Source organism: Neolamprologus multifasciatus, chromosome 20 (genome assembly GCF_963576455.1).
Source record: "Neolamprologus multifasciatus chromosome 20, fNeoMul1.2, whole genome shotgun sequence".
Classification (NCBI taxonomy): Eukaryota; Metazoa; Chordata; class Actinopteri; order Cichliformes; family Cichlidae; genus Neolamprologus; species Neolamprologus multifasciatus.
Window position 1 is genome coordinate 7,350,550 of NC_140458.1, and position 23,163 is coordinate 7,373,712.

At 39.2% G+C, this 23,163-nt stretch overlaps 1 protein-coding gene across 4 annotated transcripts in view; it reads left to right on the forward strand.

The window, feature by feature from the left end:
- magi3a (membrane associated guanylate kinase, WW and PDZ domain containing 3a) overlaps positions 1-23,163 on the forward strand; it is a 113,144-nt gene that overhangs the window by 63,579 nt on the left and 26,402 nt on the right. For all 4 annotated transcript variants that reach the window (XM_085144755.1, XM_085144757.1, XM_085144758.1 and 1 more), the window contains exons 2-4: positions 6,198-6,314; positions 10,326-10,445; positions 22,502-22,708. In XM_085144755.1, coding sequence (XP_085000881.1) covers positions 6,198-6,314; positions 10,326-10,445; positions 22,502-22,708 — 444 coding nt within the window. The remainder of the gene's footprint in view (positions 1-6,197; positions 6,315-10,325; positions 10,446-22,501; positions 22,709-23,163) is intronic.

Consider the following 23,163-nt stretch of genomic DNA (forward strand, 5'->3'; position numbering starts at 1 on the left):
TTTCAAGGTCACTTCTTACTGCCTGGAAAAAAAAATGCTTGTTACTTTTATTGCATGTGCTTAGCTATTGACTGGGGAGGACAGGGTACTTTGAATTAATGTGAAGTCACCTCATTTGGCAAGAATTCATCACACCGTACTACACAGACTGACTGGCTCCACTGAAGTTTTGATATGGCATGCACACGTGCTCTATGTATCAATATAATAGGTGTAGACTGTTAAATGAGCCAAGACTGCACTAAGCCAGTTTCATCTCAAACATGTAAGTAATGGATATTTAGTACAGTCAGCCAACAATTGCAAGCAAGCCACCCGAATCCAAGAATACATTTCTGAATGCCGAGTGCTTTGGGAGACCATCTGTGTCTACTGCCAAGTGCACTGATGATTATTACACTGACTATAATAAACCTATAACATTAAGCCCGCGTTCAATCTGTAGCATGACTATTCCTTTCAATTACCTGCTAAAAGAGTTCATTGCATACTTCTGCCAAGGGTGCAGGGATAATGCTGCTGTCCTTGTGGCACACCAAGCTCACATAATATCATGAGTCCCTTCTCCAGCATCTCATTTCCTCCAATTCTCTTATCAATAGGAATTTGATACTTATTGCCTATAAATCCTGTCATTCAACATTCTGGAAAAGTCTTGATTTTAAAAGGTGAAATACTGAAATTGAAACATGTATCTTGTCTAAAAAGGTCCCTGACCTGGCCATTAGTTATTTTACAGCCAAAACACCCACACTGTGCAGTCTGACCTTATGTTAAGATATGGTGCCACTAATTGGATTTCAAGAGAGATCTATCTAACCTGAAGGGAGAAGGGCTACTGGGGACATTGATTTCCTTCATCTAACATTTTTCATCCCAAAGTGTTCCTCCATCCACAATTAATCACTTGAGCTTTGCAGCACTAATTGACTTCACACAGACTCCCTTTTCTAGCCAATTAAAGTACAGCTCTCAGCTTAAACAGTGGCCACACGAGCGAAAGATTTGGTCTAAAACAAGAAACAATCCACACCTCTCGGGTGTTTAAGGAGAAATGCTGGTGTTATTCATGTCACATTGATTGGGCAGACATGACACTGAAAGATGAGCCCACTGGTGCAAAACCCACCATGTGTGTATGCCTGTTGCTCTCTAAAGGGAAACCAAAATGAGCCGTAAGTGTTTATTTCATTTTCCTCTACCTTTTTAGTATAAATATAGACAACTGTGTTTCCAAAAATCTGGTGATTCCTCTGTCTGTCTGTCATACAGAATGAGGCAGGACATTCAATTGTCCCAAGTTGCCAAATGAACCTAACAAGGTGGTAATTAGCAGATGGCAGGGGCTTTCTCACCATTTCTGGAGCTGCACTACTGTCAGAGAATTGCCTCATTAGACGCCCACTGACACCCCTGCTGGTGACATCTCTTCATTGCTTCCTCTCTCATTTTGGAAGAGCATTGTGTCTATGCAAGCATATTGTAATTTAACTGCCTGTTTACTGGATGCCTGGGTAAATATCTGTATTGCAAGTGTATTGTTTTGGCCCCGGTGAACCGAGAGCATGCTGGTGTGCCAAGTCGAGCTGCAGGGTTTTAGCAGATACAAACAAAGATGGATAGTTTTACCTGAGTGCTCGGTACAAAGTTTGGAAGCTTATTTGTTTCTGTAGTTGAAGTTTCTCATTTTGCCAAAAGTTTTTTTTTTGAGTCAACCTAACTTCTTTCTCATGATTATACCAGTCTGAACAACAGATTAACGGCTAATCTGTTGGTCTGCTGATGATTAAAATACTACGTAAACTATTAGACTTGGTTCCACTTTGGTCACTAGAAGATGAAGCCTATCAAAGTGATAATCGATAGGCAGCACATGAAATTATTAGCCTATATCTTATTTTCAATGGCATGTCTTGAACTGTTGGATGGATTGTCGTGAGACACTTTACCCCAGATGAAATTTCAGTTGATGGTGTTATTTCTTTCAAGACGAGATGCTTAAAAAACCCATTACTGTCATCCTCAACTGTGCTTTGCTGGTTGTGTGATTTGGTACATTTTAACACAGTTTTTCTAAGAAATTGAACATAGTCAGCATTATACCTGCTAAATTGTGTTAGCATTGTGATAAAGGATTATGTAGAAACAGTCTCAGTGCTGCTAGCATGCTTCTAGGCTTTTGTTGTAATTATGTTTTAAAAATAAATCCGAAGCACCTCGTATTTCGAAATAAAAGTACATTACAAAGGATTTGTTCTGCTTTAGAATTTCATTGTGCACTTTAAAGCAGAAAAGTTGTGTACCCATCTGCTAAGCCTGTCCTCCTGCTCCTCAATATGTGACCTGAAAACTAATGGCAGCTAAACACAAAAAGAAGGCTTGGCTTGTATTTGCCTTTATCCTCGCGGCAGAAGACAGGTGGAGTGGCACTATAGCGACAGGTAGATGCAGACATCCCTTGAAAGCAGATGATTGTTATTAGAGCAAATAAAAGGTTAAGTGGCTAGCAGTGGAATAGAGAAAAAGGAGAGATGCAGAAGAGATTGCCTGATAGCAATTCAGAAAGTGATCTCAAACATAGGTGTGAAGAGCCGCGTGGGGATCTGCCAAGGCTGATGAATCTCCACAGAAAGGGCGGCACAGGCATGCATGGAGTGGTTGAACAATGATTAAAAGGGAAAATGAGACAAGCATGGTAGGTTTCCATGTGTGGTCCCATGCATCATCATTAATCCTCCGCGCAAACGTCACCCACTTCGTGCACCTTGTCCGCCTTCACTCCCTTTGTTTTTAATAATTCTCCATCCTTGAACTGCAGTTCCCCTTTTCCCCAGCTGCTCCCCTACACTCCCCCTGTGTGAGAGTGCCTAATAGCCGAATGACAAGGCACAAAGGCTTCCATTGTGTCCCACATGCCTCGTACTACTACCCTGGCAGGCCAGTGATGTGCTGCCTTGTAACCTAGCAGGAAGCTGAGAGTCGCTGCACTCCCCCTTTCTCTCATTCTCTTTCTGTCTCTGGAGATATGATGTGGCAGGCTAACGCAAGCTGACAGGCGGGCCACAAAGGCTACCCTGTTAGAGGCTCTTGAGTAGGAGTTTGCTTTGGGCAGTGGAGGTAATTTGCATGTGTTTGTGTGTAAGTGCGAGAGAGAAAAAGAGATTGATTTTTGTTGACCCTGCGTTGTATCTACACATAGTTGCGGGAATTCTGTGGTATCGGTTAGTACCCTCTGTTGTCCACACTGAAACCAGTTGATCTTTCAAGGCCTTGTGTGAAAATAGATTTGGGGTGGGTTTCCCAAGCTTGATAAAAGCTCTGGCGGAGGGGTAATCACTCCCATCTACACAAGCTTGACCCAGTGGGAGGAATGGGATGTATTTTCTTTATGTTTATTAGAATTTGGGGTTTTTCATTTCTCATAGCTTCTGGGAACATGGACCGCAGGCTTGTGGCTTTTGTGGGGTTTTGTTGTGTATTCAAAGCCCGGCAGCTTTTGTTTCATTGACCTAAATTCCTTACATTCATTGTGCCAATAAAAAGTCTATAGAGTTACATAATAGATAGCCATGCTTCTCCATGCCTTAGCACTTACTTGTACCACTGACATGCGTCAATTACGGTACCATTTCAGCTTAAGCAAATTAGCAGGTACATGAAGGATGACTGGAAGCCCCAAAATTCCAAAAACCTGCCTGTGCCTTCCTGCAGAGCACAGTGCCACAGTACTGAGTTGTGTTGAGCATCCAGTAAACAAGAAATTCAAAACGCTTTATTAAAAAATATTCTCACCACCACTTTTTAAAACAACATTATCCTGCTGATCTGCAGTCCTAGCATTACTTGTTTTATCCCCTTAGGGAATGAATAACAATGAATTTAATTTACAATATTTTTGAATTAAGTGGGTTTTTATTTTGTCTTATTCCCCAGCTGCCTCGGCTCTCCTTTAACACTTCCAAATGAAAATGTCATAAAAAATATTGTTCAAGTTTTTCTTGAATAGGAAAAGCTCTTACAGCGTGTGGGATGTGTGGGATGCGCCACAAAAAATTCATTACTTTCACTATGGGAATATTTCTCTTTGCTATTATGAGAGTTGGATTTTTTTTTCTACATTTTATTTTCTACATGTGTCTGTATGCGTGTGTGTGTGTATTTTGTAAATTAGTGAATACATTTGAATGCAAAAAAAAGTTTTTAGTTGTTAATTAAAATAATGATGGAGAGTACTATTTCAAAATATTTATGAGCAGATGAGCCAACAAGAGAATCGCTCCTACAATTTGTAAAATTACATATTTACATATTCTGCTGGAAGACGTGACTGACTTAAGCTCCCCACGGTAGTTTAATGTCGATCTCATTTGGAGTCTGTCATTTACTGCATGACTTGTGTTTGATTTGTCAACATTCTCTGGTTTGGATAAGACATCTGCTGGATTTCACCACTTCTGTCAGAGACTCTGGCAGACATTGGCACATCTTGGCCTTGCGTTTCTGCATTTTGGGCTGCACAAAGAAAAAGGGACAGATGCATAATACAAGACTTGATTCTGATCAAAGTCAAAGTGTTGTTTTGAGAAGAAGAAAAAAAAAAACCAAAACAAGTGGCATGACAATTGATGTAGATATCACATCCTGTGCTCACTCTCTTAGTCTGCAGCGTCAGGTTAATTGTGTACCCCCTGCTAAGCAGTGGTGGAGAGAATGAGCTTTGATGCCCGCAGTGGTAGTGAAGACGTATTCAAAGCACATCCTGCGTGTCCCTTCTTCAGAAAGAAACTTATGCTCCACACACAGCTTGAGACCACACAGTGGAAGAGTCTAACTGTAGCAAAGAAGCACAAGGGATTTTGCTCTTGGTTTCTTTCTTCTCTCTTTTACTCTATAATATTCCATCACTCCAAGAAGAACTGTAAATCTTCTTCTTGCACTCTCTTTCTCAGACTTTGCTTCCTTTTCTTTTGCTTCTAAAAAACAGCCAGCCTAATGTTCTGTTCCTGTTTTGTTTTTTTGTTTTTTTGGTTGTTTTTGTCATGAGTGCATCTGAATTATTACTACAAAATTGTCCAATTAATTTTTAATCAGATCACTCCCCACACTTGGATTAAACTGCTGTTCCTCCTAGGAAATAATAGTGCTAATGTTATGCTCTTGCCTTTTGCCATGCGTCTGGATTTTTAACGATAGAGTTTAATAAATATTTAATCATGTGACTAATAGGTTTCATTCCGATCGGGATTGGATAGGGATCATACTATGTACTGTACATTTACCTACAGTTGTGTGAAAAAGAAGGTTTTCCAAATTAGGACACAATAAAACACAAATGTGTTCCTTTAGCAGGTCTTGAATTACATAAATATGTATGTCTGATGGGTTACATTGATTGACTGAACCTACAGTGGTGGGAAAAATGTATCTCAAGGGTCTAACTCATCGATGATAAAGGCGGACATAGCTACAGTGACATCATCCATTGGTTTCTGATGTTCTGCGTTAAAGCCTTGAGATCTTGATTTAACAAACAAACAACAAAAACCGGTTTTTCACAAGGAGGGGTGTGTCTGGCTGTGAAGTGCTTTGGCTGGCAGCTTATTGGTCACAAGCTGTTATGTAATGAGCATACCAAGGCCAATCCTCCTTTTTTAAAACCTAGCATGAGACCTGAAGTCTTTTTGCAACCTGTGCTATCGCCATCTGGTGGCCATCAGATAAAATTGGCTTATTGTTTGTGATCTGGAAGCTAGGTCCATCTTTTGTACAGTTTATTGCAAGTGTATCTGTAACCTGTGTGTGTTAGTTTTTAACTAAAGCTTGGGTAAAAAAAAAATCTGTTTTCATTTCTTTAAGGCTTATTCTTTATGTTAGCATGATAGCATGAAACATGACAGTGATCATTATTGGAAACGTCAAACTTTCATAGACTTGCATGCTACTATGTGCTACTAATCACATAGTATCAGATGTAAATATTTACTGTCCCAACATGTGGTGTTTTTGATTTGGGGACTGTAGCAGGGGTTATTGATTAGAGCTTTCCAGTATTGTTGGTTATAAAAATAAAATTTCTGATTATCTTTTTTAATTGTCTTTAAATGTGAATAATCAAAATGGTGTTTTAAAAATGTGTGTAGTTTGAAGGCCGTCCAGTGTGAATTCATAACTCAACCTTTTCTTTTCTTTCCCTGCAGGTAAAGTGTTGAATACTGATTTGCGTCACTACCTCAGTCTGCAGTTTCAGAAGGGCTCCCTGGACCATAAGCTCCAGCAGGTGATTAGGGACAACCTGTACCTGCGTACCATTCCCTGTGAGTAGCTTCCTCAGCCTTGGGCCCTTCAGTCTTCTCTCTCTGTCTGGGTCTTTTTGTTGCCCTCTCACCTCTCCAGATGGAGCGTGGTCTCTTCCCATCTGTAGCACTACCTGTTATGCATTTTCCTCCAGGCCCTCCCTATTCTTTAATTCAAATAAACCCCTTTAACTTGTTTTCTGTTCATTTCTTCTACTTACACTTCAGTATTATAAACTGCAGATTTTCACTTCTTGATCTTACCAAAATTTGTAAAAGCACACAGTCCTATGAAAACCTGAATAGGCTTCTATATGGATGTCTACATAGGTAAAATATATATAAATATGTGCTTGTGCTATAAAAAAAGGTGAACAACTTTCAGTGTTTTTATGTTTAATAATGGAGTTTTGCCCCTGTGTATATGAAATATTTAATTAAGAGAGATGTTTGTCAGTTTCTGATTGTTGTCAGACCTTGGTTGTGTTCAATTTAAATTCAGGAAAGAGTAATTGTACATTTTCTTCCCTATTTATTTTCCACCCTCTGATTTTTTTTCCCCCCTCAGTTTGATTTTGCTCCACTGCTTCTTTTGGAATATTCTGTGTTTATACCCGAGTGATTTAAAAATGGACAACAAGACCAACAGGCGTAAATGAACGAGCAGCTGCAGTTCTCTGGGATGCACAGCTGAGTTAAAAAACAAAACAAAACATGAACAACAATGTTTTTGCCATTTATCACTACTCGAGACAGCATTTATTACTTGTGCAACTCGCAGTTAGCATTTGGAAAGCTTTCATTTCTGACATTTTGCTTGTGGGGGACATTATTCAAAAGACAGTTGGAGGTGCATTTAAGGAATATTGCTGTGTAGGAGTATCACTGATTAATTTGAGATACATATTTATTTACATATTTATTATTTACTTACCGAATAATCATGCTTGCTGTCGTGGAAGTTTCACTGTAGTTTAAAGTTTAATAATTAGACCTCCTCTCCTAATTACAGTGTGATAAATAACATCTCAGTCTTTTCTCTCTCAAATAAAATGCAAATGTTACATTTTCTTGCATTATCACAGCTGAAAAGCAAGTGTTGTAGTTGTACCTGCTTGTGCACATTTGGGTCTACTTTAGTGAGTTATTGTGGAAGATAACAGAAACTGTGAACCACGCGTATCAGCACTGCGGTTTGGCTTCAGTAGCTCAGCATATGTCCGCTGTCCAGTTTGCTCATTCAGGCCTGTGCCAGTGGCTTATCACAGTGCACTCAGCCAAAGTGACCCTGTGAGCAGCCTAAATAGCCACTACAGCATGATGCCATGCGCTCATTACAGCACTCCAAATAGCATTTCGGAGTGACAGAAGTATGACTTTGCTTTTCTGCTGCACACAGAGAAGCTTCATTAAGTGTCACTCTTGCCTCCCACAAACTGGGGCTCAAGACAATACCAGGGGTCTAGGTCACCCAAAAATCCTTAAAGCTTCACTAAATCCCTACACCCAACTCTACCGTCTACTATCGCTCTCTCCTTCCCTGGGTATTAATATCCATTGCAGCACAGCACTCAGGCCCACTAGTCTCGCTTCACGATAAAACACCAAGGAAGGATGGTGCAAAGGTAAAAATAAAGTGCCTCGGGTTTTCAGTCAATTGTGATTTCTATTTTGAGAAGTTAAAAACAAGTGTAAAAAGAAAAAAATAACTAAGCATAGCTGTTGCACTGAACTCATCACTTACTGTTTTCTACTTACTGTAAGTCTCAGACAACTGTGGATGATGTGTGCCAAAATGGACAAGCTAAATGCACACTTTCAAGTGTTTTCACTGTAGCTATTGAGCCAGCAACTGTAACCAACACTCATATTTCCATGTGCCTTCATGTTAGCGTTCTGATTTATTGTGTGTTTATCGTATATTACAGTCAAACTCACACAGTCTGACTAAAAGTTTGAAGTTGGCACTATGCGATCATGCATCTGTCAGTTTACAAATGGCAATCCCTGTGCTTCTGTACTCATTCTTTTTTGTTTTGCTGCAATTAGCATCTTGTGGGCAAATGCTTGTTGTTTCTTCTGGTGCTCCACTGAGTGGGTGTTTAACCTGCAAAATACAGTTCACGACTAAGAAAATCCATGAAAACACAGTTCATACCTAACACTGGAGATGTGAAGTCAGAATAACCTCCACAGACCTACTGTAGCAACTACAATTACTTTTTGTTTTTCTTCTGTTTTGCTCCTGTATGGTTTTCATACAGTTGTTTCATGTCTTAAAAAAATCAAACACATAAACTAAAAGTTGAAACAGGCTTGTGTTTTCCGGTGAGAATTGGCAGCAAATTTCTTCTGGTGCTCTCTTCAAGGCTCCTTCTCCCAGAGCTCTTTTTTTCAGGTGGCAGTTTCAGCAGTCTTAGCAGTCTCTTTCCACTGTCTAACCATTGAATAACAAACTGCACATACAGTTTTATTTTTGCTGTCTCTTTCATGTTTTAAAACTGTAATGTTATTGTTTTCTCCTTTATTTTGTGTTATTTTGGGGGGTTTCTGCTACTTTTTGCAGTCATGTTGCACCAACTTCATATGAAAACACATTTACATTGATTATATAACAGGAAAACCGATCCAGTGTCTTGGAGTTTGTTGGTAAGGTAGCTGAATTAACAATAAATAGCTACATAATACATTTCCCTATCCCTTCTTCCAAAAATGAGCTCGTATATCTTCTTCTTGTGATTTTTATTGGTCTCATCTGATTGCTCTGTTTGACAGAATAAAAGATTGCCTTTGCAAGAAACTAAGCAGTTTCCGATGCGATGGCTCACACTGCAGTCGGGATGGATGTTGACACAGAAAGAAAATGAAGAATGGGGATGGGTTCCTATTAAGCTCCGAGTTAAAATCCCTCGTGCCTGCAGTGCAGTCAGATAGCGGAGCGGTTTAGCTGAGGTATTTCAAAAGGCCTGATTACATCTAAGATGATGGTAAGAGCGGCTGGCGTGTTAGGGAGCATAAAATAATTTTCATAACAGTAAGTTTTCAGTGTCTTGCCATTGAGACCATCAACAAGGGGAAATGTGACACTTTTTAAATCACAGTTGCAGCATGGTACTACTTAATGGCTCTTTGCTGCAATTGAAAGTGCTTTAAGGTTGCCTGTTTCAGGGGGTAAAGGACTGTAAAACGAAGGGAAAAGGGAGAGCAAAGGATGCATTTGGGAAAAAAGGGAATTCTTCTTTCTCGATTATTGTTTTAGGCAAAGCAACTGCCACCGATCATAACCATTGACATTTGGAAATACACTGCAAGTATGCGTGATTTTTTTTCAATTCTTTTTTTAGTGCAGGAAACAACTATTGTGGCTAATAAATCAACGGAAAGGGCTTTGAGGTGACAGTGCGTTATATTCATTTGAATCTATTCACAATATCAGTTTGTGGTTTGTTGATAATGAGGTCCCATAAAATGCGTTGCATAAACAAACATTTTATTTAGGTAGCCGTAGGCTGGCATGTCACAAGTGTACAGCACCAGGATGTACATTGGATTAGTTATTATTAATTTCAGAAAACTAATTTCCACACAGCGTAGACATGCAGATGGTGTTATTATTGAAAAAAAATATGTGTAAGGTCAACAGAGAGCTTTCTAATTTTTCTCATTTATCGTGCTTAAAGTGGTGCTGTTTTACACAATCAGCGTCAAAGTATGTAATTAAAAATCTTGTTCATTGTCATCGCTTGTATTTCCTCTGTATTGTGACAGCTGTGTTGCTCTGTGGAGGACATTTTTTTCCCCCTCTGCTTCATATTTGAATAATGAATTCATCGCTTTGCTGTTCCAGCTTTGTTGACTATTCATGATGCAGACACAGATTCTCCCCTGAGCATTGTATTTGGACTTGAATCACATCCCTGTGGGCATGTTGCATTGAGTGTCACTTCCAACCCCCACTCCCACCCTGGCAATGAATGGCACATTCCACTTGTTTGGAGTTCCTACTGTATTAAACTTTCTCATTGTTGGCAGGTACTACTCGGCAGCCTCGAGAAGGGGAGGTTCCGGGAGTGGACTACAATTTTATCAGTGTGGCGGAGTTTCGTGAACTGGAAGAAAGTGGACTGCTGCTGGAGAGTGGCACCTACGATGGTATGTTCTCATGTGCAAGGAACACATTATTATGGAGGGGCCTGGATAGATAGTTTAACTTTAAGTGGGAGAAATAGGGAGTTACAAAACATCAGACACACATCAGACCCTGACCTTGGTATCGAACTATAAAATGATTTTGTTCTTTTCAGACTTTTTTCTGGTTGTTGATTGTTGTGAATACCAGTTGTTCAAGTCTTTTTTTCCTCTGAGCATAAAATACAGTCACGTTTAATCATTGTTATAAATAATGAGAAAAAAATACTGTACTATTATAGGGGTAGATTTGAAGATTGAGTCATGCAGACAGCCACAGCCACTGGCAGTCACTGTGAAATCTTTTGCCCCAGGCAACTGCTAGCAACTATTTTTCAAGATGTTGCTTGCCAGTGCGAAATTGGTTGCAAAGAGGTATGTGATGCCGCACCAAAAACCTCCCTGTGATTGCCCTTTGGTTGCTAGCAGGTAACCATGGTTGCCAATAGTTTGCAAGATGCTGACTCCAAACACTCACCAAGCCGTAGTAAAAATTTAAAAAAGTGTGATGGAAAACAGAAACTCAGACAGTTTGTCTTCAAAGTAAAAGTTGCATCTTTTGAGGCGTGCTTGCTGCAGGTTGAAGAATAAATGTTGAGTGTTGGAAGACAAGCCATCGCCTTCCAGTAGCCAGTAGCAAATGACCAGAGCAATTACAAGGAAATTTTTGGTGCAGCAAGTTCTTTGTCACATATCAGTCTCTAGGCTTGTGTGACTAAGGCCAAAGATGGATTTAACTGTAGTGTGACCCTGAATTGGTGCTAAAATCATGTCTACCATAATAAAATCCTGCAGATGTTCTGTTTTGCCATCGCACCATAAACAAACCACATCAAACAAGACAACTTTTCATTTAAGATCACTCTGCTCAGATTGTGTTCTGGCTCAGTTGACATTCTTTTCATCGGCCTAAAGTAACTGAACCAAACTGGAAAACACTACAATTTCTGTAAACACTATAAATGAAAATGACTGAGGACAGACCAATGTCCCAGTCCATTCCAGGCGCCAGGCGCCTGGTTATTAGTTGTCTTGTGAATTTGCTGAGCTGTACTCAGAAGGTCACCAGGTGAAATCAGCACATTGCCCGTGTCATCAAACTGCCATCCTAAAAATGAAAGAACTGGAGATAATATATCCCCAGATGGCTTTACCCCATTCACCTACTCATGATATCGAAAATGTGTTTGCTATGTAAAAGCTCTTTCATCTGCCCTCTGTCCCACATCTGCTCCCGAGAGACTGGCTCTCCAACCCTGAGCCTATGAGCCAGTGCTCGGGATAAATAATGGATCCCCTCCTGTCCTTTTCTGCCTAATGTAACACTACCGTGTGTGTATTGAATGGAATAGAAACACAACCTCACATAGTTAATTATTAATACCAAGCCTTTTGCTCAATAAACCTCCACACAGACCTGCAAATAGACAGACATACTTTAAAGCAGGAAGTGAGAGGGTGAAATATTTGACCTCATAATGGCTGGCCTTGGTTAGTGAGTCATCTACTTCACATTGATTACTAGTGGCTCCAGGCTTTATATTGTAGATGGTAAAATTAACTTTAAAGGCCCATTCACACACAAGCACATTTTTTTGAACATGCACACCATGCACATTATCTGATAATGCATGTTTTCAGAGGTCCCATAAAGCCCATAGCTCGTTTGTTTTATCTTTAGGGTTTTTTTTGTTGATGATTTATTAAAGCACATGGATATTTTCTTTAATTGGATTAAGGGTATAGTACCCACATTATATTTGATTTATGTTGTTTTGTGTGTCTTAGTGTGAAAACTGTTTCTTTTTTCCTTCTTGAACTGAACTTTGAATGTCAAAGGTTCAGGGAAAACAACAGTGAATCATCATTTATCACTACCTCTCCCTTTCATGACACGCTTAGTACTGTTTGTAGACAGTGCATTCACTCTCTACTTTAATACCATATAAAGATGTGGTCAAAAGCCTACAATACACACATTAATGTCATGTTAATTTGGGGCTCTTAATGATTTCCTTGAAGTGTTCTTTTTCCAGGATGGACTGATTATACAGAATATATCTTTGGAGACTTTAAGGAAACAAGAATTGGGTGCACAAGTTTAAAATTATTTTGGAGTTTCTCAATGTACCAGTACTACTGGCAGCAAAACAGCCCCAGGCCATGATGCTGCCACCACTGTGCTTCACATGTGGTACAATTAATTTAAGTAAACTTCCAATTCTGCCAAGAAAAGTATTCAAATATCCAGCTAGAATTATGCCAAAGGTTGCTGATGTCTACCAAAAGCAATTGGTTGGGCTCTATCTTGCTACAGGACATTTAACCAAATATTAGTGAGGATGTGTTTATACGTCTGACCCTGTGTGGATTGGAGAAATTGTCCCAAACAATTTAAAACCTGTGGATCCAGTTCTTGTTTTTCAGTCATTAAAGAATGTACCCTGGAAAAAAGAAAAGTTCCATGAAATGGTTAAAAACCCACAATCACCATTACCTCTGAGACTAATCCTTCAGACCTGCGAATAATAGTAGCATGCTGTAGCCATGCTTAATCTGTAACCAAGACCGAAACTCACTCTTGCTGCTCTACTAAAGGGAGTATTTGGTGGAGGAAAAAAAGAGTTTCACAGACTTTCAACTCACTAAACAACAATGGGAAGTTATTTAAGAAGGCCATTAAGATGAAAATACTTAACTAAGCATAAAAGAGGAAAATTGTGTTTTCAACGATCTTGCTCTCCGCTTTCCAGGGAAGTATTAGCATAAAAGTTGACTCAGCTGTTGGGGAACTGAATGGAGAAACTAAAACTACACAAAAGCATACAGATTGGGCTGCCAGTATTTCTTTTACAGAGAAAGTGTCAAAGTATAACACTTATGTTGTAGCTGAAATTGATTTGGGTGCCTGTATGTATGTGATTTAGGGCATATCCAACTTTATGCCCCTCACTGTGCAAGGTAGAGAAAAGCCAGTGGTATGAATCATTCATGACAGATGCTGCAAGCAGAAATGGACCAGCATAAGTCAATAAAACACTAGGCCTGCTACAGCTGATTTAATTGGATTTCATCTGGAAATTCCAGTGGTGTTTTAATTTTAATATCTTATTATTTCCTATGTTGTGTTCAACATTCATTTAATATGAATTCCTGATGCCACGGGATCCCATTATACTGTGAGCAATTATTAGAATCAGTGGGCTACCTAAATTTGTGGCTTGTATGGGTCTGGCTATGCTTACATCCTCATCCGCGATCGCATTTAACAAGACTGCCATGGGAAACATAACCTTGATTACCTGTTAGAAGGTATAATCATAGGTCGGTGCAAAAATGGCTTGCTGGATGCATTGCAAATATAAAATACTACATAATGACATACTGAGGAAAAAGCACAGGACATGATTTACAGACAAGGCTGCACTAGGGTCTTTTTAGCTGACGGTTACAGTCTGAAGTTGCAGGCCCACCAGGGGATGGTTTGACAGGGGCTGAAAATGATGAAATCCCTTTGTTTGTGCAATGCCAAATTCATCCCCCATGACAATCATAGACTTTAGTGGAGAAGAAATGACTGTTTACGGTCCCCTTGTTTTGCTCAGCCACACTGCCTACAACCATTTTATAATAGTATATTTTTGGTGTTATAGGCTTTACGAAGTTCTGAGACAAAGCTACATAGCTGTGGATTAGATTTGTAACAATGCAACCGGCCAGTTTTCACAGAAAAGGGGGATATAAAGGTGCTGGACTGGCAACTGCTACGTTTGCCTATTCATGGGAACTGATTAAGAAGTAACTCATCTCTAAGGAGTACAAAAGAGATCGTATAGTACTCAATTTGATTTTTGCACATACAAAAAAGAAAACATACAAAGGGAAGAAACGGCTGAAACTGAAATTGAGGCAAATAAAAGATATAGAAAAAAACTAGTTAGGATTGACAAGCTCAATAATAAAAACAGAAATTTACAGTAAAGATCTGAATGGTATATTTTGGGTTTCACAACACAGACTCAGGAAATGAACATAAACTAGAGAGGAAGTTCATTTATGAGAGGCAGGTCAACAGTAGATTGCTAAGCTGTGCACACACACACACACACAAACACATGGAGACCGAGCAGGAGGAAGCAGGGTTGACAAGGTTGGCTTGTGAAGTGTGAGCATCCATGCCAAGCAGGGCCTACACCCAGTGCCAAGGCTGGAGCATAAGAGACGCTTCACCCGCCTGAGGCACAAGCAATCAGTGATGAGGCCTGGGCAGGCTGGGCACTACCCAAGAGAGTGGAAGGCCATCCTCAATGATTAATGAGGGTCGGCGACTGCAGCCGGCAGGTTCAAAGAGTCAGAGGGATAAATGTGGTGAGGGTGGAGGGGGGCGGTTGTGGTGAGAGCTGAACCAAAGCATAAATCCTTAAGAGGTTTTCCCAAGCTTCCACAATATAAGGGATGTCTCCAATTTCCTCTTGTCTTTGAAAACATCCCCACAAAACATTTGCTAGCAATTCCCATTACTAAGTGACCCTGACTTCATGAATTCTTGCTCTGTAGCATCAGAGCTCATAACAAAAGTTTCTCTGAAGGATAAAGTAGGATTTGGAGGAGTTAATTCTCCCTGCAAATATAAGTGTGGTAACAGTTGTACTCACATTTTCTTCAGTTACTCACAAGTTGGGGATGTGATACTGTATTCTGGCAGCTGCTGCCTAAAACAGATGGCATGATATCTACACACGCACACAATCTGTATACACATTCTTTCCCATCAATAAACACATGAGGACTGTGGATACATTTCGTGTTGGGGTCTCTGGGGAACAGCAGCCAAGTTTAAAAACGCATTCTCTCACACAAAACTGTTTCTTACGAGCAGCAAACATACCCTTGCATGTTTAGTATGAGTGTGTGGCTATGTAATCTTCTGACAGTGCTAACCAAGTGTTAGCTGAGTTAAAATGAAAATGACTTTGCTTTACACTGTCCATCCACCACTCACCACCTATCTAACAGGTGCTTTAATGTAATAACACTATGCTGAACTTGTTAGTACTTTGAGGATGAAAATTCATAAGCTGTTGATGATGGATAGTAATAGGTTGATCCACTGTGATTTTCTGTATTTGAGACAAACTTTCCCTCAAGTATGTTAAATATAGAAACTAGGGATGCAACGATACCAATTTTTTCAAACCGATACGATACCGATACTTGGATCTGAGTACAAAAACCGATACTTCTACCACACACACACACAAATGCAATGAATTGGAAGACAGGTTTTATTTTATTCCCTGCCGATAAAAAATAAAATCTTAATAAAAATGACCACAAAAAAATTTCAAGTGAAAAATAAGCACTTCTGTTAAATTATTGCGGAGTCTCCACATTGTAATTTAACAAAATATCACTGAACTATTGGCACTGTCCCGAGCTTTCAGAATAATAAATAAACACTTCTATTTATTTATCATATTTCATATCACAGCTCGAGTATGCTGAGAAGACGGTGCAATCCTATGTTTTCCACGACCGGCATTGGCTGGTCATCCAGAGCGATAAAATGAGTCAGAGCCTCTGTTATTTTAACTGCCCGTGGATTTTCTCTTGACATTTTTTATCACTTTTATCGCTTTAACCTGAGTTAAAGTTGGCTGTTCCGGTCCACACTGCTGACATTTTGTTTAGCCTAGCTACAGCCGCCTCCAGTTTCTCTTTTTTATCTGGAGCCGCCAGTCTCACTCGCCTAACCCTGTGCCTGTTTAGTGCGGGATGTCCCCCTAGTGGCCCCCTAAAAAACTACAACAGAAATGACAAGCCACCCTCTGATTAATGAAATAAGTTAGTATCGGTTCATGGTATCGGTTAACTTTTACGAGTATGAGTACACACACATTTTACTGTATCGGCCCCGATACCCGATACCAGTATCGGTATCGGTGCATCCCTAATAGAAACCAAACTGAGATGCATATAAATTTCATCCAATGTTTGTGAGTGGGTGACTTACAGGAATTTGGAATTCCAAGATCAGGAGCTTGATCTAAATCTAAGCTATTAGGGAACAAAAAAGGGGTTCCTACCTAGATAATATAGTAATTCTTACTCGAATTTCTTTCTGTATTTGCTGCTTCTTGTTACATTTTATGGTAGACCACAGCATATTAATTGGCTAAATAAGAGCCCACATCAACAGGTGTCTATTTCTGTCAATCACATATTGTCACGGGTAGCTGCTGGCACGGTGGCCTCAGGGCTTCTTCCTTCTCCATTTTCTTCTGAGAGTGAACAGTCCATTCATCTTAGGGTAGTAATTAAGGTGCAAGATTCATGGTGAGCACTCTGACATCATCGAGGTTGCCAAAAGGTGATCATATCTTATTAAAACCAGAACCAGAACCTTTGTCTTGATAAGGATGCATAAAGCATTCATTAATTAGGCTGAAATATGTCAGCACCATGCACGGGTCAGATAAGTGTTTTCTCCCCTTTTTTTTTTTTTTTTTGCTTTCATGAAAAGAATATGGCATAATTATTAGGGGAAGAAAAGCGGGAATGTCCATGTTGCTACTATTACATATGAGGATTGCAAACTATATTGAGATTTTGGAATTTCATTTATCAGTAGAGATGTTTATATATAAATATGTGGAAATGAAAAACAATGAACTCTTTCTCTTTCCCTTTTTGTTGAAATGATGCAGCTGCGTTAATGTGAGTTCCTGGTGCAACAGATTGTTGGGTGCACTGGGTTGGTTAGACCAGTGGTTCCCAAGTGGGCACACTCATGAATCCTAGGGTAGGGTAAGGCAGCGTAAAACAACATAAATTATACTAACCAGCAGTGCAGGCAACCCACCACAAAAAAAATAAATAAATAAAATAAAATAAAATAAAAATTGATTTATGGCTTTAACAAGACCAGAGAGCTCAAAAAGCTCATCCAGAGTAAGTCGTCTGTCTGGAGAAGTTAGCTAAAGCTAATAAGCTCACATGTGAACGCCAAAAACTCCTGGCCTATTTCAAATTAGCAGTAGATTTGATCCAGAGCTGGCCAGACTGTTTGTTTGTTTATTGTTTTTAATAAGGCGATAGAGGCAAAGTACTTGCTAATGGTGTAGCAACACTCTTGCAAGGAAAGACCACGTGTACAATCTGCAAATAGGCTGTGACAAATAGAATCAAAAGAAGGACTGAACTTTTTGTGTCACTCCACAATCTGCCCCACCTAGCAGATAAGAACTTTCTCAATCCTGAGGGATTTGTTTTGTAGCTTTTAAAGATAAGACATGGTAATTTAATAATTTAAAATAGCTTTTATGTTTAAATATTAGCCTTCAACATAAAGAATAGAGGGTTTTCCTTGAAATGTATATTTTCTTAGCAAGCTATGTGTCAGTTGTCAAAGGAGCTTGCAAAGAAAAGCGTCTGGACTTCTTTAAGTTACTTGAAGACGTTTCACCTCTCATCCGAGAAGCTTCTTCAGTTCTAAGGTCAAATGGTGGAGAGTCCCAGATATACTGTATGTCAGTTGGCTTTTTAGTCAGTAGAGTCAATCAAAGATAAATAGAGCATTCAGAGCCACTGGATATCACACAGCACCAACACCTCGGATGAAAGCAGAAAGGCATTGAACACATTTATTTACAAAGAGAAAAACTACGTATATGCAGAGAAAAAGATCCAGTCATCCTTGTAAAATGCAGCGAATGCCTGTGAAATGCTGCAGGAAGCTCACCTGCTGCTGGTGCTGCTTCTCCCTGCCACTTTCTCTTTTTAGGTTAGATGCAGTTAATGTTTTTTGTTTTTTTTTAACCTTCTTATAGATGTTTTATATTGATGTCACAGTTAGGAAATATTTATTGCACTTAATCATTTAGTGGTCTTCAAGTCAAATCTTTCTCTTCGCTTCACTTTCTGCCACACTGAAATGGACACACATACAGCAGAGCTAAGGAGGCGTTTGCACGATGAAACGGAGAGCAGGGCTCGCCAAACCTCTGAATCAAAAAATGCTTTTAAAATATATCCATTTAAAAGGTTTTTCAAACAAATACTGCACCATTTTATACACATACAAACCCAGCTGTGTTACTAGAATGAGTTGAGGTATAAAGAAGAAAAAAAGAGATGCACTATGACTTCATACTGTTACATTGTTTCATTTCACTTGTTCTGTGGATACTAATCATTTTAAATGGGTAAATTATTAATGGTTGTATTTAGAGATGGACCGATCCGATATTACGTATCGGTATCGGTCCGATACTGACCTAAATTACTGGATCGGATATCGGAGAGAAATAAAAAAATGTAATCCGATCCATTAAATATCAAAAAAGCACCTCACAAAACTTGGCGACATGGCAAGCCGGAGCAGTGTGGTCACATGATAGAGCGGCTGTGTGTATTTGTAGCCTGCTAGCAAACATTTCATCTCGGAGGAAGTTATCTCAGAGAGAAGTAAAGCAAGTGTGTAAGTTCATCTCTGAATGTTTGTAAAGCATTCCGGCGTTAAGCTTAACAACCTATATATAGAGCAACTGCCTCTTCTCTCTCTCTCCTGCTGCCACTTCAATCGTGAAACTGCTTAATGATCAGCTGATCGGCTTTTCTGTCGCGAGTCCGTCTCTCTTCTTTGTTTTTGGCCCACTTCTCACCAGAAAGAGGAAACCAGCGGCTGAACAACAGCAGCACTATTAAGCTTGATAAGCTGTTGTTAGAATTTATTTAATATTACTTTCTAGACCAGGATCTTTTTCTATGCAGCTGACAGCTGGTAACTGTGCAGGGGCGGATCTAGCAAAGTTTAGCCAGGGGGGCCGATAGGGCATGAACAGGCAAAAGGGGGCACAAAGACATACTTTTCTTTCTTATTCTCATTTAAAATATCTAGCTTTTAATTACTTAATAATTATCTGAATCTTACACCCAAAGTTTTAATCTGATGTAAAATGTATAGAAGTCCATTACTGTATATAGTAACTGTTAAGTCTAATATACCCTAGTACTTTTTAGTAGTAGTACTTTTTCCTTTGGGAAGGTACCATCTGTGCAGTCTGCAATTCTGTTGAAGAAAGATGTTGAATCTATTTAATTATTCTTGAAAAATAATTTATTTCTGTGATTTTTTTTCACCCTGCATCAAATTAAAGTTGATTACATTGATTAAGCATCATGAGGAAGAGGGTGGTTCCCTATTTGCTTTTGCTGGGAGTTTGCAACCCTATTAGTTAGGTTGCTTAATATTTCTGCTAAGTACTCTTTAAAATACCAGAATAGGGAGGATGGGGTAGGTTTAACTTTATTAGATTGATCAGTGTTGCTGATCTATGAAATATTTTGGGTGCAGTGTGTTTTTTTTTTTACATACAGGTATAACAGAATAGCTTTAGTGTTGTTGATGTTTTTTAACTTGAGTATGAACTTATACAAAAAGCAGCAAGATATTAAAAAAACAGTTTTACTGATTAAAAAACACACTATATCGGATTCATATCGGTATCGGCAGATATCCAAATTTATGATATCGGTATCGGTATCGGACATAAAAAAGTGGTATCGTGCCATCTCTAGTTGTATTGTACTGTATTGTATTGAACTGATGGTACCTGGTGCATCCTACCACAATTTGAGAGAGAGACTCCTGAGTATCTCTTCGCTCCCACGTCTCTACACAGAACAGCTGAACCGACACAGTTCTGCCTTTCCATCAATTTTGCTCAGATATGGAACAGTAAATACAGCCTTTATTGTTTGTCTTTACTCTTGCTGTTATAATTTGCAGTTGTGCTTTTTGTGTATAGATAATCAATTGATCTTTTATTCTTAAGTTGTTTTTTTCACAGGTATCTTTATTATTGATCTGTTAGAATCAGGAATCAGCATCTGTTTGTAATAATGAAATATATTTGTTATTGTGTGGCTTGTCGTTAAAATATATATATATATTCTCTGTACAGTCATCACATAAAAAGGAAGACACAGATCACAGAACAGAATTAGATACATTTTATTATAATTATACATAGTACATAGTAGACAGCAGATGCCTGGGGATCTTGCAAAGTCACAGGATATAAATGTTAAATGATATTAGCGGTGCATTAGCAAGTTCTTAATGAGCTGGACTCTACAGTTTTTAAACTGCAGTTTAAAAAAGCATCTAGCCTGCAGTCTTTTCAGTTCACTTTGGGAGCTTATGGTTTTGTGTCTGCGTGCTGGACGGAGGTAGTGATTCCAAACAAAAGCTGCTTTTCAGGTTGTGACTCATTAGTACACAGTAATTACAACGCAATCAATTTCAGCGCGCCTCCTTATTTTGGCCATCGTCTCGCCGCTCTTTGCACTGGGGTACTTAGAGAAGCTACGGGAACCTTTGTGTGAGCTTCAGAAACTGGAACGAAGAGAGCAAATTACCACTTCTAATTTACCTCCTCCAATTTTTATTCCACAATTAAGCTTGCTATTAATTACAAACCTAGTAACCAATTGATTCTGATAATAATGCTCTCTAATTTAAATATGCATTAGTCTATTTACCTGACTCCGTTATGATGAATTTCTCACTATGACTCTAGGATGATTTTGTTTTTGTTTATTTAGTGTATCATAATTATAGCTGATTAAATATGGTGTTTGGATGGTAACTCTTAATAACCTTATACTTTGCAGTCAGTGTAATAATGCATTTCAGTGTAAGGTACGTTAATCTGAATGCTCTTTGTTTTCCTTTTAAAATGGCAAGCAATAATTTGATAAGGCTTTGAATATTTATTTATTATAAACAAGAGACATTAAACAATAGAAAAGATGATTGTTCCTCAATGTGGAACTTAATTCTATTTCCACCATATCTCTGTCAGTGAGAAAGTGGTCCTTCCCTTGTCTCTCTCCTCCCCGCAGACTCCTTGGTCACAGCGTCTTTCCACTCTCTGATGTGCCGTTTAACTGTTCCAAAACAACGCTCGGCTACTCAAACAAAGCACGGCACACTGCAATCCCGCACAAAAATACGAGGACAATCAATACTTCTACCATACTTTCACGACTATTTTCTCACATCTTTTGGCCTCAATTGTTTTTCCACAAAGAAAGAAGGTGGCGAGTAGTAAGTGGGTCACCCTGTTTTTTTTGTAGTTGAGAGACCGTTAACTGCCTTAGGCTCCAACATGACAGCAAAGGGAAGCTGATGGACTTAAAGGGACAATCAAGTGCCCGAGAACCTACCTTGGCATAAGCGCTGTGGCCACAATTGCCTGTGAGTGAAATAGTAAATATAACATTATGTTTTTTAACACATAAACAAAATGAGTGAATCAAAACTTGTTTTTCTTTGGCCACTTCAAAGATTAGAAGCCAGCAAATGATCTGTTGTTACAGTAATAGTCAGTGGTCCTGATTGAGCATATGGTATTGTGGGTCAGTACTGATTGTGATATCTTGGCATCCAGGAGAAAGGCTACAGACTTTGTTTTTTCATAACCTGGAGATTTTCACAAAATTTGAGGGTTACAACAACAAATCCTTGGTCTCATTTTGTTCCAGAGTACAGCTCTGCCAGATAAAATCTGTAGGTAAAAAAAAAAAAAAGCAGTAATCTTTCACACTTTAAGTGATACGGTCTCTTTTTGGTCTGCTGCGAGCACAATGGTTTTGTGTGTACTTCTATCTCCTCTTTTCGGAGTACACTATAAAGCCAGAAAGAAACTCTTTTCATACCATAGTAAACATTTCTGGCTGTCTGTGTGTATTTTGGTAAAATTGAAGTGTCTACATTTAAATATGAGATCTTCAAAGTGGAGGCTGCCTAGCAATTTCTAAGTCTGCTCTAAGGGTAAAGGTAAGAAACAGATTACGGGTTAGCCGAGTGGAAGGGTTGTATGTGAATATGTGTATAGATAAGTGGTTGGGGTTAGGGTTATATGATGAAATTAATCAAGAAAGCTTGCACATATATTTTTTAAATGTATTAAAGAATATATTTCATTGTCACTCTCGCCCTGTCTTCTTTCCAGGCAACTATTATGGGACCCCTAAGCCCCCTGCGGAGCCGAGCCCTGTACAGCCAGACCTGGTGGACCAGGTTCTGTTTGATGAGGAATTTGACACGGAGGTCCAAAGAAAACGCACAACCTCTGTCAGTAAGATGGACAGAAAGGACAGCGCCGCTCCAGAGGAGGAAGAGGAAGAAGAGAGGCCTCCTTTGGTCAACGGACTGACCGGTGAGGGGACACCGCTGTTTTTAATTTTTTCGTGGCTTTCACAAGTGTTAGTTAGTATTCTCTGCTAGCTGTACTACAGCTCCCTTCATTACCGGCTTTCTACAAATTTAAACCCCAGCACTTTTTTGTTTGCTTGATTTATTTATTTTTCCAGCAGTTCATTATATTGTTCTCAGAATGCAAAGCAGCAGGACCTTTTTTTCTTTTCTCCTTATCATTCTTCTCTCCAAATAAACATTCTCAGGATTAGCTGCTCTGTATGCAAGGTCGGCACTGAATCACAGCACTGCAAAGTCAAAATGTAGCCAAAGTCTGTCGGAGATCAATAGAAGCAACCCCTCGGGTAGAAAGATAGTTTGTGCTCGTTTCATTCGCATACACGGATGCCACTGCGTGGCTCAGCTAAGAGCTAATAGTGAGGATGAAATTGTAGCAGTAGTGAAAGTCATTACCTT